At 37.8% G+C, this 14,026-nt stretch overlaps 1 protein-coding gene across 1 annotated transcript in view; it reads right to left on the reverse strand.

Moving 5' to 3' along the window:
• Positions 1-13,345, reverse strand: part of nnt (nicotinamide nucleotide transhydrogenase) — a 41,949-nt gene extending 28,604 nt beyond the window's left edge. Inside the window, exons 1-11 of the mRNA XM_088435692.1 lie at positions 13,293-13,345; positions 11,171-11,375; positions 9,015-9,244; positions 7,051-7,268; positions 6,718-6,805; positions 4,701-4,789; positions 4,417-4,604; positions 4,136-4,269; positions 3,854-4,045; positions 1,457-1,610; positions 187-348 (exon numbers count right to left, since the gene is read on the reverse strand). Of these exons, the coding sequence (XP_088291818.1) occupies positions 187-348; positions 1,457-1,610; positions 3,854-4,045; positions 4,136-4,269; positions 4,417-4,604; positions 4,701-4,789; positions 6,718-6,805; positions 7,051-7,268; positions 9,015-9,244; positions 11,171-11,324 (1,609 nt within the window). The 5' untranslated portion in view covers positions 11,325-11,375; positions 13,293-13,345. The remainder of the gene's footprint in view (positions 1-186; positions 349-1,456; positions 1,611-3,853; positions 4,046-4,135; positions 4,270-4,416; positions 4,605-4,700; positions 4,790-6,717; positions 6,806-7,050; positions 7,269-9,014; positions 9,245-11,170; positions 11,376-13,292) is intronic.
• Between the last annotated feature and the right edge of the window lie 681 nt (positions 13,346-14,026).

Consider the following 14,026-nt stretch of genomic DNA (forward strand, 5'->3'; position numbering starts at 1 on the left):
TCCCTCATGTTTGTTGAGAAGCACATGGAAGTTGAGATCAGGGCAATTCACATTTGATCCTCATGTGATGGAAATAAATAAATAGATATAAATAAATAGAATAGAATAGAATAGAATAGAATAGAATAGAATAGAATAGAATAGAATAGAATAGAATAGAAATAAACAATCCTGCACATGACCAACCTGAGATGGCATTAGTCACGGACATGAGGGGCGAATGGAGTGCTGGGGTGACGCCCCACACGGTGTGGTATCCCACGATGCCCGCCAATCCGAATGTGGTGACCATCTGCGTGAAGGCGGCGTTGGGAGCCGCCAGACCCAATCCCAACAGTGTTGCCAAGCCTGAAACAAAGCAGGGAAACAAACATTAAAAATGACATTGACAAATTAACAAAGATCCTTAAATATATATTTATAAAATACTTTCATATTAGTGGCATAATCAAAAATGAATTAATTTAATCAATTGAAGCAGATCCCCCAACAACCAAGACCACTATGAATTTCGACCTTAGAATAAATATAATTATTATATTATTATTATAATTACAGTATTTGGGGTGCGCTATGTTGATTAATCCATTGTAAGGATACCATGCATGGTTTTGTAGATTGTGTTGTAGACGTTTTGGAGCCGCTGTCCATTGAAGGAATGAGCTAATATTGCTAAGGCCGATTATCGTGCATTCTTCTTACTTGTGGTGCTCAACTGTTTTGACGGCCCGTAGTTTAAATAAAATAAAATAAAGGCGACTGCGTGAGGTTTTCATCTTGAAAAGTAGATCTTGTGGCAAAAATGTTAACGCATCTCTGTTTTAGTCCAATCCATCGAACTGAATAAAGCAATTTAAGTATATTTCCCACGTTGGCATATGCATGTTTTTCTCATTTCCTGTTGGCATGTGAGGAACTCTCAGACCTCCTATACCCCCTAAAAGCGCGGAAGTTTACGATCCTAAATGATTCAATTACAAGTCCACTCTAATGAGCAGGTAAGCAGCAACTGGCGAGTCATTGGCGCACACTTAAGGAGCGCTTAACGACGGTGGCAGTCAACAATGTGTGATGTGAAATTAAGTGCATGTGCAGCACTTACAGAGTGGCCGGTGTGGCACCGCGGGGAGCCGTGGCGGCGGTGTCACTTCAAACAAACATTTGGCGCAACACCACTTTTATACTGCCCACTTCCTGACACTAAGAGAGTGCCCGTTTTGGGGTGAAAGCGTGCAAGCGTTCGCTTTAATCTGGCTGTGACACTTCGCACCTCATGTGCACATTCCAGCGCTGACCTAAAGGAGCTAATGATTAACCGGTACCATGTAGCAGAGGCTGACCTCCCTAAAGCTGACCCATGAGCCCAATGAGGACAATTAAAACAAAATTAAGTCCAGAGGGAAGAACATGTTGCTGGCCTTCCCTCACACTCGAATGATATGTTCAGTATACTGACCGCCAGTGTACGCGCTAGCAGAAGTGAGCGTCGCCCTGAAGGGGGAAATTTGGGCTGTCTTCTCAGCCTCCAGCTCTTTGACAGACTTAGGCTTTGGTGGAGCGGCTGTGGGCATGTTGTTGGGCTGAGGTGCCGGGAAAAGGAGCTTTCCATTCTGAAAACGCAAACATACACAAGATACGGCACAAAAGAAAAGTGAGGACAAACAGAAAGGAAAGGAAAAGCCCAGGGTAAGAATGAGACTAATTACTGCTAAAAAACATTTATTAAGCAATGACCTGATATTTTGCTTTCCACTGAAGTAACATCAGCCGAAAATCAACAAATAAACACTAAGTAATATCAGTTTTAATTGCATCATTTATAAGATGTGCAACATGTTCAGTAAATAAATAAAGATAAAGTAGTCTACCGCAGATCATTCATTTACAGGAACAAAATAAATAGACCCCATCCCAAAACTGATTAAAGCACAAGAAGCTTCCCAACAATATGATGAGAATGGATGACAAAGCTTGGTTGGAAACAAGATGGTATGCATCAGCTTTGCCATGTGTGGTAATGAAGAAGAGGTCAAGTATCAGTTTGAATTTACACTTTCTGCTGCTTTAGTAGTGTAACTAAAAAAAAGGCTTAATAATAGTTTGAAATAAAAATCTTAAATGTGCTAGAGCCCCGATATGATAACATTAACCCTTTACTGGGCACAGCGGCTGAAAGACTACAATACTGGCCGCTGTGCACAGTATAGGGTGAAGTTATCCCCTCTTCCTTTAGTACATGGACATGGTAATTTTTTAGTAACGCAGTAGAAGTACTTATTTAAAAATGTGAACACAGACAAAGAAAATAAGAAAATAAGTGTTACAAATTGACATTTATGTTTTCCTATATATTTTAAGAAATAGCTTAACATGATTGGCCTGGTTAAAATTGTAACCATTAAGGGGCAGTCAAGTGCAAAACGTGCATGTCTGCTTGTCAAAAAGAATAAGAAGATCAAAAAGAACAGAAACTTATTGACCTCTTAGTAGCCACAGGCAGCTTCACTCTGAAGTTTACTAATCGAATAGTATTAAAGCATTGTATGCAAGTGGTTTTAAATACACTATTATGTAAATATAAAGTGTAATATGGAGGTCCACCTCACAGTTCAGAGTACCGAATTCAATTACAGCTCGCTCCCTCCTTCCAATGTGGTGTTTGCATTTTCTTCCTGAGCCTGCGTGGGCTCTCTCCGGGCACTCCGGCTTCCTCCCACAATCCAAAAACATGTATGGTAGGTGTATTGGACACTCCAAAGTGCCCTTAGGTGTGTTTGGGAATTTGTGTGTCGTTTCTGTGTGCCCTGCGATTGGCTGGTTCAGGGTATTCCCCACCTACTGCGCAAAGACAGCTGGGATAGGCACCAGCGAACCTAGTGAGGATAAGTGGTGCTAGAAAATGGATGGCTGAATGTGCATATGAAATTATAGAAGATGATAAATGTGTAATTATATCCACTCACTTCAACTCACGTTCAACATTAGATAAAGAAAAAATACCTCATATTCAACATAGTAGATTATCGATTAAAATATGGGGGGCATCATAGGGGATTTTTCACTTCAATGGTCACTTCAATAGAATAATCATTAGGATAATTGATTTTGATAGTGTCTTAATTATAAATAATATTACAGGATATTTTGAGCAATTGTGTTATTTCAAAAGCGTGTATCAAATTGGAAGACCTTCAAATTAAGTCATAGCAAAGAAGTAGTTCTTTATTTCAAAAAGGTTGGTGACCCCTGACTTAAAGCACTCCTTCATAGTCCTTGGTGAACTTAAAACGCTTGGTTTTCTAAAATTGGGTGAAGCCAGAATGTTTGGAGTAGTCACTAACCACTAAGGTACCGTGCTCGTGTACATTTGCATGAGAGTACTAAAAATTGCTTTAAAATAATCATAAAATCAGACAAAATATTATTGTGAACAACAAGAGTTATTTTTAGGGGGTAAAGTCTGATAGTCACAAACAGTAACATGTTGTGAGAGTGACACCTAGTGACTATGATAGGAAAACACAGGTTGTATGTGTTAATTATTAGCTTCAAAACTTTAATGAAAATTCTCTAATTTTTCCCTCAGAAAAATCACTCAGCACACTAAGGAAAAAAAGGACACATAATGAAATAACAAAAATTATCTCAATTTACTTACAGATTTCATCATATGAAATCTGGGAATATTTAGTTTAAAACAAAAGCAATTAATGGTATTCTATTTGTTTTTCTTTATTGCAACAATTGGCGTCACCAAGGTGTTTTCAACTTTTGCCATTTAGCAGAACAGCATTTAATGGTTATGTCTGTTATCATACCGATGACAAATTGATGAACCGTGTACATTTCATACCTGCATGACAATCGAGCCCCTGACAACATGATCCATGGTCCCAAAGTCAAACGCTTCCTTTACATCAAGGTAAAAGTTATCCTTGTCTGGACTGATGGCACGTAACAGTTTGGTGATGTTGTTGGAGTACAGCGTGCTTGACTGCGTGGGTAAGCGGCTGGGCAGGTCTGTGTACCCAATATGGGTTACACCCTATGAAAATAAAACCAAGCACACTTGAGATTTTTTTCTTATTTTTTAAACAAAGAAATTGTAAAAACTGATGTGCTCTGGGGTACGCACATTGTATACAGACAGCTCGCCGGGCACCGTGGTCTCGATGTTTCCTCCGGCCTCAGCAGCAAGGTCCACTACCACTGATCCATCTTTCATGCTCTCTATCATTGGCTTGGTAATAAGGATGGGAGCCCGTTTACCTGAAATGTCAAAACTAGTGAGCCCTTTTGGCATTTGTGGTCACATTGTGATCAAGAGTGTGAAGTGAGGGATGTTGGTGACTCCTGACTAAGAAAGATTCCCTGAATAGATACTGTATACTACATCTAACTTTTTTTTTCATATACCAGGAATGAGCGCGGTGCTGATGATGATGTCCACCTCTTGACACTGTTTGGCAAACAGCTTCATCTCAGCCTCAATGAACTCTTTTGACATCACTTTAGCATAGCCTCCTTGGCCCTCTCCAGACTCCTTGAAGTCTACCTCCAGGGGCTCAGCACCCAACGACTTGAACTGGTCCAAAGCATCAGCCCTGCGAGAGAAAACGATGATGGGCAATCAAAAAGCTTGTCTATGTTTCTCCGTGTGTGTGTGTGTGTGTGTGTGTCAAAGACGTATGAAACAGAACCTGGTGTCAAAGCCTCGAACTATGGCTCCCATGGCTCTCGCGCTTCCGGCTGCTGCTAGTCCAGCGACACCACCTCCGATGATTAGCACCTAATGACATGCAAGATATAAAATACAAAAGAACAAAAAAACACAAAGAACACCTGTACTTTAGGTAAAAGATATACCTGTACCTCAAACTTTCAGAAAGTATTGAAAGGGCACTAAAAATGTAATACCAATAGCGGTTAAAGGCTTCATTCGAGATTTAAAGGCTTTAACAGCGTAAGAAGTTCTCAACTAATCCCTCAACTAATGAAATAGAGCAAAAATAGTAAATGGCTTCAACCCCAAAACATTTTGAATATCCCATTATACTTCTGATGAATATTCCATTATGCTTACATTTCATCAACTGCCAAAGATTTCTTATTGCCCTGAGTGTGGGTGTGTTTTTTATGAGGTCATATTATCCCAATGGGAGGTTTGATTTTAGAATTTTGTCACAAGATTATTTGCCATTTGGTGTGGCCTGTTACCAGAGAGTTTATAGATATTTTAATCAAGGGTATTATATCTATATCGCAATTAGTCACAAAAAGAAAATAAATGTTTTGATGCTTCAACATTTTTTTTTTTTGCTCTCAACATGATTCAAAAGGAACACACCATCACACATATTCTCATTACAAATCACTCCAAATATAAATTGCATGCGTTATGGGACAGGGGTAGGCCTAATCGTGATCTTTTCAGAGCGCCGTGTAAAACTTGCTTATATTTATGAATACATTACACAGGAAACAGACTCAATAATGAAAGAGATCAATAAACAGAGGATCTGAAAAATCGGAAAATCACCGTTTTTGTCCACACTTCTATATGTGTCGTTTAGGAAAAACTTTATCTGCCGACCCTTTTATCAAAGCAGGTCACGTATTATCTTTGGCAAATGTAGATTCAATTTGTGATGAAATATGAGTCATTCTGATGAATACATTTTAACCCACAAGTTTGGCAGCAGGCTCGCTAAACACTGCCACTCATTGGTGCTCACGCCCCTTTCATGACACCATGTCAGTGCACCACTAACTGCTGGGTAAATGTGGGCGAATATTTACTCAGAGTGATACAGAGGTGGTACTCAATAAGTGACAAAGTGAGACCCAGTCATTTTCTCAAATCAGGCCGGAATGGTTTTAAGCAACAATGAGTAGGAATGCTCAGAAATGGATAAATAGATGTTGCCCTTTGGTCACAAAATAGTCAAAAACAGACAACAGACAAGTTTTTCCCCAGAGCTACTAATGATATGAATCACAACAAAACAAGAACGTTCCAAAAAACAATTGCACTCTGTGAAACTATAATTTTTATTCTATGACATTTATTCTGTTTATTGCTGATATTGATTTAATATGTAGCAACTGGAGACAATTACCTTGTATACCAGCTAGACAAAGGAAGTCTATTCTATTCTATTCAAGAGAAAAATATCACTTTGGGGGTGTTTTTGCTGAGGAATTTTCAAATTTAACATGGGGGAAAACTCAAAAAAAGTTTATAATGTGTGACAGATGCCATTTAATATCTTCACTACCTGTTTGCTTTACATTTATGGGTTCAGTCAGCCGACATCATTCACATTTGTATGTGAATTCTGGTGGGCCCTCTCTGTATTTATGCAGGTACACACGCTGCCTGACAGTGCTTAACCAGACCTCACTGGTCTACTTCAGTTGATATGGTTGTAAAATAATGATTAAAAGAAAGAATGATAAAAGATTTTGTTCCATTAACATCTCTTTTCTTTTTTAAGGATAACATATATATATTGGATATCTCCTAAGTTTGTAATTGTTACTGCTTTCACAAATTCTCTAGTTCTTTATGTCAAAACATATGTCCTGTTTGTATCTGTGATAAATGTTTTGTGAGGCAGGGCACAATTATAAATGATACCGCAGTCTCAACTGATTATATTTCTTTAAACAGTAAATGAAAGCAGAGAATACAATATAAAAAAATAAAACACAAACCTTAGCAGGTGGCACCTTCCCGGCTGCAGTGATTTGTCCTGTGAAAAAGCGCCCAAAGCTGTTCGCAGCCAGCACAACAGCCTTGTACCTGAAGAAAAGGGGAATGAAATCCATTTACTTTGGCCATTAAACCATTTAATTTGATTGGATGTAATTTATTTACAGAAACTCAAACATATGAAGAAATTAAAAAAAATAATAATGCTGTTTACATGTTCGATGCAGTTAGGCAAAAGCAGTATAGTTATCTAATCAGACTAATTCTTGTTCGTTAAAAATTGTTCCTCAGATCATGTTCAAACAAGCGAAACTAGTCAGTTATACAGTACACACCCTGCAATGTTTGCCATGGAGCTGAGGGCATCATAACCCTGGGCAATAGTGACTCTGGGCACCTGGTCCATAGCCAGAACGGTGGCTTTCTTCTGGGACAGCATGTCCATCAATTCGGGGTTTTGAGCAGGGTAGATGAAGCTAATTAAAGTGGCCGCATCCTTCATCAGCTCCACCTCATGTTTGCCCAAGTCAGGATTGAAAACAGGAGCACGGACCTGGAAACACATTTTATGTAACGGATGAGACTTATTTACCCCTAATCCTTTCTTGGGGGTCAAAGATGGCAAGCTAAATATCTTAAACTGGAATGTATTGTCCCCAGTAAAATTCCATTTGAAAATTGAGAGATGCTGTCACTGAGTCAATATGGATAAAGTACAGCACAAATAATCTAGGACTAGTATAAAAAGTCAACCGAATTGGTTAAGTCTACTTTAAAAATCAGTCAACTAAAAATATCCGCCTCAAAGGTTTTGCTGGAATCATATCTCCGCTACATTTTTTTTTTTTCTCCCCACATGGACCTTTCTTACAGATGTACAGTTTTGCAATGGTGGAAAGGGAGAAAAATTCCCAAAAACCATGAGCAATCACAATTTGGGGATAATTTTTGAAAATATATATGTTGTTGAACTATTTCAAAGTGGAAAAAGTATACCGGTTCATCAAAGTAGAGTAAAGACTACTTCAGGGAAGCAAAAAAAAAAACGTGGCTGACACACAACTCCATTGTTTGTCTTGGGGCACCACCTAGTGGCCTCCTGGCTGAGGCTATTAGTGTGCTTAAACACTGATTAAGTAGTAAGCAGGTTTTCATTAACGACAATATTAGCACATGAAGCTGTTCAAAACAAAGGACATACCCCCAAAATCACTTGGGGTGTATTATTCAAGAACATAACCTGTCACCAACAATCTTTGATGGAATGGTTCGCGCTGTTCAAATTTTAGCCAGTAATGAGCAGTCAAACACAAAATGTGCCCAGTCTGCTTATTAAGAAGAATTGAGAAAGAAGAGGACCTTATAGTATATTATAGGCAGTTCAAATGTCAAATTAACTCATGGGATTTTGTTTAAGCATTGTCTGTAATTGATTTTCAGGACACTATTACATGTAATGTACATATGACATTATGTATGTTGTATAAAATAAATGGGAGTTAATGTTTGTCCAAAACCGCATTGTGTAGAACAAAGAAGGTAACTTATTGTTGTATTACTCTGTCTTTGCTGGCGTTTACGTTTGTGTAAAGTAGTTGAATTAAAATGCATAAAATAACTAGAAATCCTAACTCCCAAACCGATCATCATTAACTGTCGTGAACTCATCTCTTCCTTCTCCTTTTATTTATGATTGGCATCAAAACCTTGTATTTCTTCTTTTTGCTGTATTTATTTGTGATTGGCATTCATACCAGAATCTCGCTGACATCCAAAATGTGATTTGAATTATGTTGGCGATAGTTTTCCTCCCTTGCTTTTTATAACTGAAAGAAGCATGATGGCCTCCATCTGAGCGGCCATGTAATATAAATAGCGATTACTAGACCTATAATTATTTATAAAAATGTTGATTTGATAGAACACATTTATTTACAAATTGTTAAAACGTACAGTGGGTCTTTAAAAAATAGCTGTCTAAATATTACACATTGCCCATTTAAAAGGTTACGGTAATCTCTAGAACACCAATGCTTATCGGGATTGCTAAACGGTTAGCATTTTTGTTGGTGTCTAAGAATTAATATGTATTGAAGATGAAGAACAGGTATTTATTTTATATCTACTCCAACTTACATTCAACCATTTTTGTTACCATTTTTGTTGGTGTTTAAAAAGTCATATGTCTAGAAGATAAATAAGGCTTTACTGTATAGCCACTCCAACTTAGGTTCAAACTTAGTCAATTATTAGCTTAAAAAATAAAAATTTAGAAGATTTGACATTGCACATTACTTACCTTGACCAATAGATCAGATGCAAATACATCTTTTAGGTCTTTTATTGTAGCTCCAGCCTGGGCATACTGCTCATCTTGGAATTTTGAAGACTCTCCTGCGCCGGCCTCCACGACAACATTGAAGCCTTGTTTGATAAGAGCTTGGACACCAGCAGGAGACAGCGCCACACGTCGCTCATTTTGGAAAATTTCTTTTGGGACACCAACTGTGAGTTGCTTGTATGGGATTCCTGAATGGGTAAAAGGGCAGACAATAAAGACATTAGCTTAGCTAACGTTTTTGAATGACTGCCTCTATTGATTCCACGTATTATACACATTTTGTTTATTTTATTTTAACCATGCACCTTGACAAAAAAGAATAAACATATAGTGCATGTGACACCATTTCTTGGCTAACAATAAAACCAATAGCTCAGAATCTTGTCTTAAGCATTCAATCGGTACTAAAAATAAAAGATACAAAAATGATTTCAAGACACTGTGCTGACTTTCATGGAAAATTCCACTGCGTCACTTTCTCCTGTTTCCTCATCTGGACATAAACACAAGCTGTCCTTCCTCCTGCAGTGCTGACCTGTCCTCTACTTCAGCAACATTAGAAACAAAAAAAAAATGACTTGACTTGCTTTTTGTATTTTGCCTTTCCATCTAGCCCATAGTGCAGCGGTGTCCAGACTAAGGCTCAGGGGCATTGATGGCCCACAATCCTTTTTTTAAGCGGCCACCAACATATACTAAAAATGACCTTTTCGACATTTTTTGTTTGTTTGAGAGAGAGCTTTTCTGTGGCGAATAACAATTATTTTTTACAAGCAAGATAGGTTTTCTGCTGTGTCAGGCCAATGATTCCAAGTAACAGCTCAAAAAATCTGTTGTCAGATTGCTTCTGTAGAGTTGGGATTCAGTTGCTGTACAGCACAGGTGCTGATATTTTGTGGTGGGGTGGTCCAGTGTCTGGACACTGCAAAATCTATTACTATAACTAGTTGCCTAAGAGAAACTATTTGCCTTATAGAAAACTGTGTAACCATTATAACAAATAAACAATATGTAATCACTTGATTTTTGGTGTGCTTGATGAATTAAGTAAAAAAAAAAAAAAAAAAAAAAAAAAAAGAATTGGCCCTTGCATCCTTTGATTTTCTTTTTCCTTATATGGCCTTCTGGGGGGAAAAAAGGTTTAGGAACCTCTGAAGTAGTAAATGTCCAGTAAAAGTCAAGAAGTATATTAAATACACGACTGTATTAATTTATTGAAATAGTCGTAATAAACAAACCAAACGTACAATTAAGGCTAATTAAGGGTAAAAAAAAAAAAAGGATATTAAAAAAAAGAAGACTTGCAATGCCGTAATCTAAACCATGCATTGGCAACATACATTTTGATAGGGCTAATATATAGAAATTAAACAAGTTATACTTGTTCCAACACACAATATTCTACACAATTTCCTTGATAGACATAAAGTATATACAAAATATTCATTATGTAAGTAAATCTTTAAGTATGACAACAAAATTTAGCATAGCCTCCCTGAACACAAAATAACTCCATGAATAAAGTTCTGTGCCAATTAGAATAATGTGTGTAATCCTACAACTCAACCACTAAACAGTCACAAAAATGTCCTTGCAAAGGTTAACAAAAGATTAAGCCTGGTATTTACCCTACGGTGCATCAAAGGTATAATCAGAAGAAACACGTCGACAGATGGAGCAGCTCCCATGTAATCATGAGCAGTTCGATTTGTCACTGACTGCTAGTTTGCAAGTGGAATTTGGTTGTGGTTATAGTACCATGAAAAGACAATAAATGGCAGCACAATTTCCCAGTTGAATGACTGTTGGCACTCTGTCAGATGTATGGGGGCGGTGGGGGTGTTATGCAATTGCCTGCTACGTGTCCAAGAACTTCTATAATGTGAAGGTCTGCTTTGCACGAGCCAATAGCATGCTGAGCCGAAAGGTTTCCATCCAATAGTAAAAATGCACTACTGTTATTTGTTTTTGTGATTTGCACTTCAGAGCCAATGTAATCTGTATGAAAATGACACAATCACAATCGCAATATATGGGGGAGAAGCAATTAGATTATTTTCAAAATCATTCTTTACTACTAATGAGCTCTGTACTTCTGTGGAGATTTACTCTACCTGAATTGGCACATCTTCCGAGGGCATGATTGGTCCTGAAAAATCGTATGCATATTTTTTTGATAGTTGGTGTACTGTGCAGTTTTAAACAGGGAGCCCCGCTGAGAACAGGGGCCGAGCAGCCAGCCGCAATCACACGTAGGAGGCTGGCCATGGTGCACGTGCACACAGCAGCAGGAGCTCAGCAGGGCAGGCAGCACTCCTCCTGGAAAGGAAAGATGGTGGGTGAGCAAAAAGATATTAGACATGTTTTGTTTTGTTAAAAAAAAAAAAAAAAAAAAAGGCATTTCACCCAAGCCACTATTTGAGGAGACGACAATGCTGGCCCACAGTTGACTTAGCAATAGGCGCGGCACAGCCCATGATCTCACGTTTGGAAAGAAGCTAACGGAGCATATTAATGTCTTTCTGTAACATACTGTAAAATAATCATTCAATGATTAACGGCACTAAATAATCCAGGTATTTTCTCAACCAACAGTTCAAAACATTTACAATAAGTAGAGCATTCTAGAATCTGAAAATGACTACAGTTGAGCATTTTCCATTTTATTACTGTCCCGTCAGTCGTCAGTGACCCCACCTCCCTTACAGCAAACCTCCACTTCTGTTCAAACCAAAATTTGGAATTGTCCCTCTGTTGCTCTGTCAGCTAATTGTCGGTCTGCCCTTCACACTTGTCATAATCGGCCTCCCAACAATAATTAAACCTTCGTCACCCTATAATAAATAAATACAACTAAGCCTCTGATAAAAACACTATTAAAAAGTTCTCTCTACAGCTTGACATTAAACAAAAAGCAAAATCTTAACTTTTCAGTGTTAAATTTAACAATCCAAATTTTCCAAAAAAACAAATCTTAAGAATGACTTATCATGCACCACAATGCCTAGTGTGTGGTCTTCCTCTGCATTGGACTGCAATAAGCAATCATGTCTACTAAGGAGCATACAGTACGCATCCAACAGCATGTATGTTCAATGTGTGCAATTGGGACTAGACAGCAATCACTTCCACTGGGAAAATACTCACACTGAATTGATTCAGGCACACTTGAATCACTGCTGAAGTCATTCTTTTCAGAAACAGTAACATAAAACAAAATGTGATAATTATCATATGTCACATACACTACAAGTGAAAAGCAATGTTTTGCTGAGCTTAATTTACTAGATTCATTAGTTTTTTTGTTTTGTTTTGTTTTTTTGGGGGGGAGGGGGGCTTGTATCTTTAATTTCCTGACTAAGAGCCAGAGTAAGATTGTCACTTTATGATGTGCCCATTGGTGACTTGAATGAAAAGACAGACCATGAATGAAAAGGCATCCCAAATACTAGTTTGATCAATTATAGAGATCGATAGATCAAAGTAGAGTAGCACTAATACATATTAAATAAAAAGTTAAATACTAGTTTGATCAGTGATAAAGAAAGAAAGAAAGAAAGAAAGAAAGAAAGAAAGAAAGAAAGAAAGAACGAAAGAAAGAAAGAAAGAAAGGGTTAAACTGCCAGTCAGAACGTGCTGCGTTTAAGTCCATCATTCTTTTCGTTGTCGTTACAAAATAATGAAACGACCACGTCACCAACGGATCCAGCAATTCACCGGTTTGTCAAAGTTACTTGTGCTGAAAACATCACGCATTAGAAGTGCAGGTTCAGACTCCGTGTCTTTTTACAGCCCAGACAATTGAAGGGTGGACGCTTCAACAAATACATTTTTACACATATAAATTTTGTCGAGTTTCATTCAAAGATTTCCAAAAGCCCAATAGACAGTCATTCCGACGGATCGAGTTGGTAAAGTCCAGAATGGAAAATAAGTGTTTCTACTAAAATATACAACGGAGTAGGCGCAGGGAAGCCGCAGCGATATTAGTGCTTTGTTTTTTTTTTTTTATTCATTTTATTGTGTCCTCTCGCCGGCGTGGACGTGGGAACTAGCTAGCAGTAGCTAGCATGCTAGCAGCTGACAAACGCACATCTGCCTCTCACATGATGGCGACGCATGAAATATACCCAAAAATTGAAAGGCACACACGCACTCCTCGGTGCACTACGTCACTAATGCACGTTGGAAAGTGATCAAAGGGAACGAAGATTGACGTCATTTAATTCAACTGACCTTTGCAGGGGTCTGATGTCTTTTTTGTGGATACAGCACCGTTGAACTTTAAGTCGACCCGGAAGATGTCAGCCGGCTGGAATATTATTGGAGCGTTTGAGGAATCTGAGGATGAAAGGATTCGTTTAAATATTCACACACTTGCTTATTTATCTCTATGCAAATGCTATTTCTACATATATTAGTTTACTTTATATTTTTATGTTTGTTCAAATCGTCAAACATAACCTTTGCATCGTTTTGTAAATTGAAAATAAACGTATCCCTTTGGTTCCTGTTTTTGCAATATCCTTGCATATTTTCTCGAATAAAAAATTGTACCAATGAGGACCATTTTAAATCATTTACGATTACTCTCAAAATGGAAATATAAAAATATGCATTTAGCCGCGCTTCCACTAAAAGGCACTGTTTTACCATTTAAAGCCATCGCTGGATGCAATACGAATGACACTGAGTGATGTGTATTATGCATTGGTTGCAGTAATATAATTATGAATATCTTATACTGTAATTTATACAAATAAGGTTTACAGGTGCATCGTAACATTTCAAAACAGATTCAGGCTCGTTATTTTCTTGTTTTTAAGAAGGCTTGATACATGATAACAAGTTGCAATGTATGAAACATTTCCAAATGAAATAATTTATGGAGCTGCTATCATACAATGAGATTGCTCTCATGTCTTTCACCATTCCTTACATGACCATAGGGCGTTTAATTTGACAGGATG

This window comes from Hippichthys cyanospilos, chromosome 15, assembly GCF_059441005.1.
Source record: "Hippichthys cyanospilos isolate Australia breed blue-spotted pipefish chromosome 15, RoL_Hcya_1.0, whole genome shotgun sequence".
In the NCBI taxonomy this organism is placed as follows: Eukaryota; Metazoa; Chordata; class Actinopteri; order Syngnathiformes; family Syngnathidae; genus Hippichthys; species Hippichthys cyanospilos.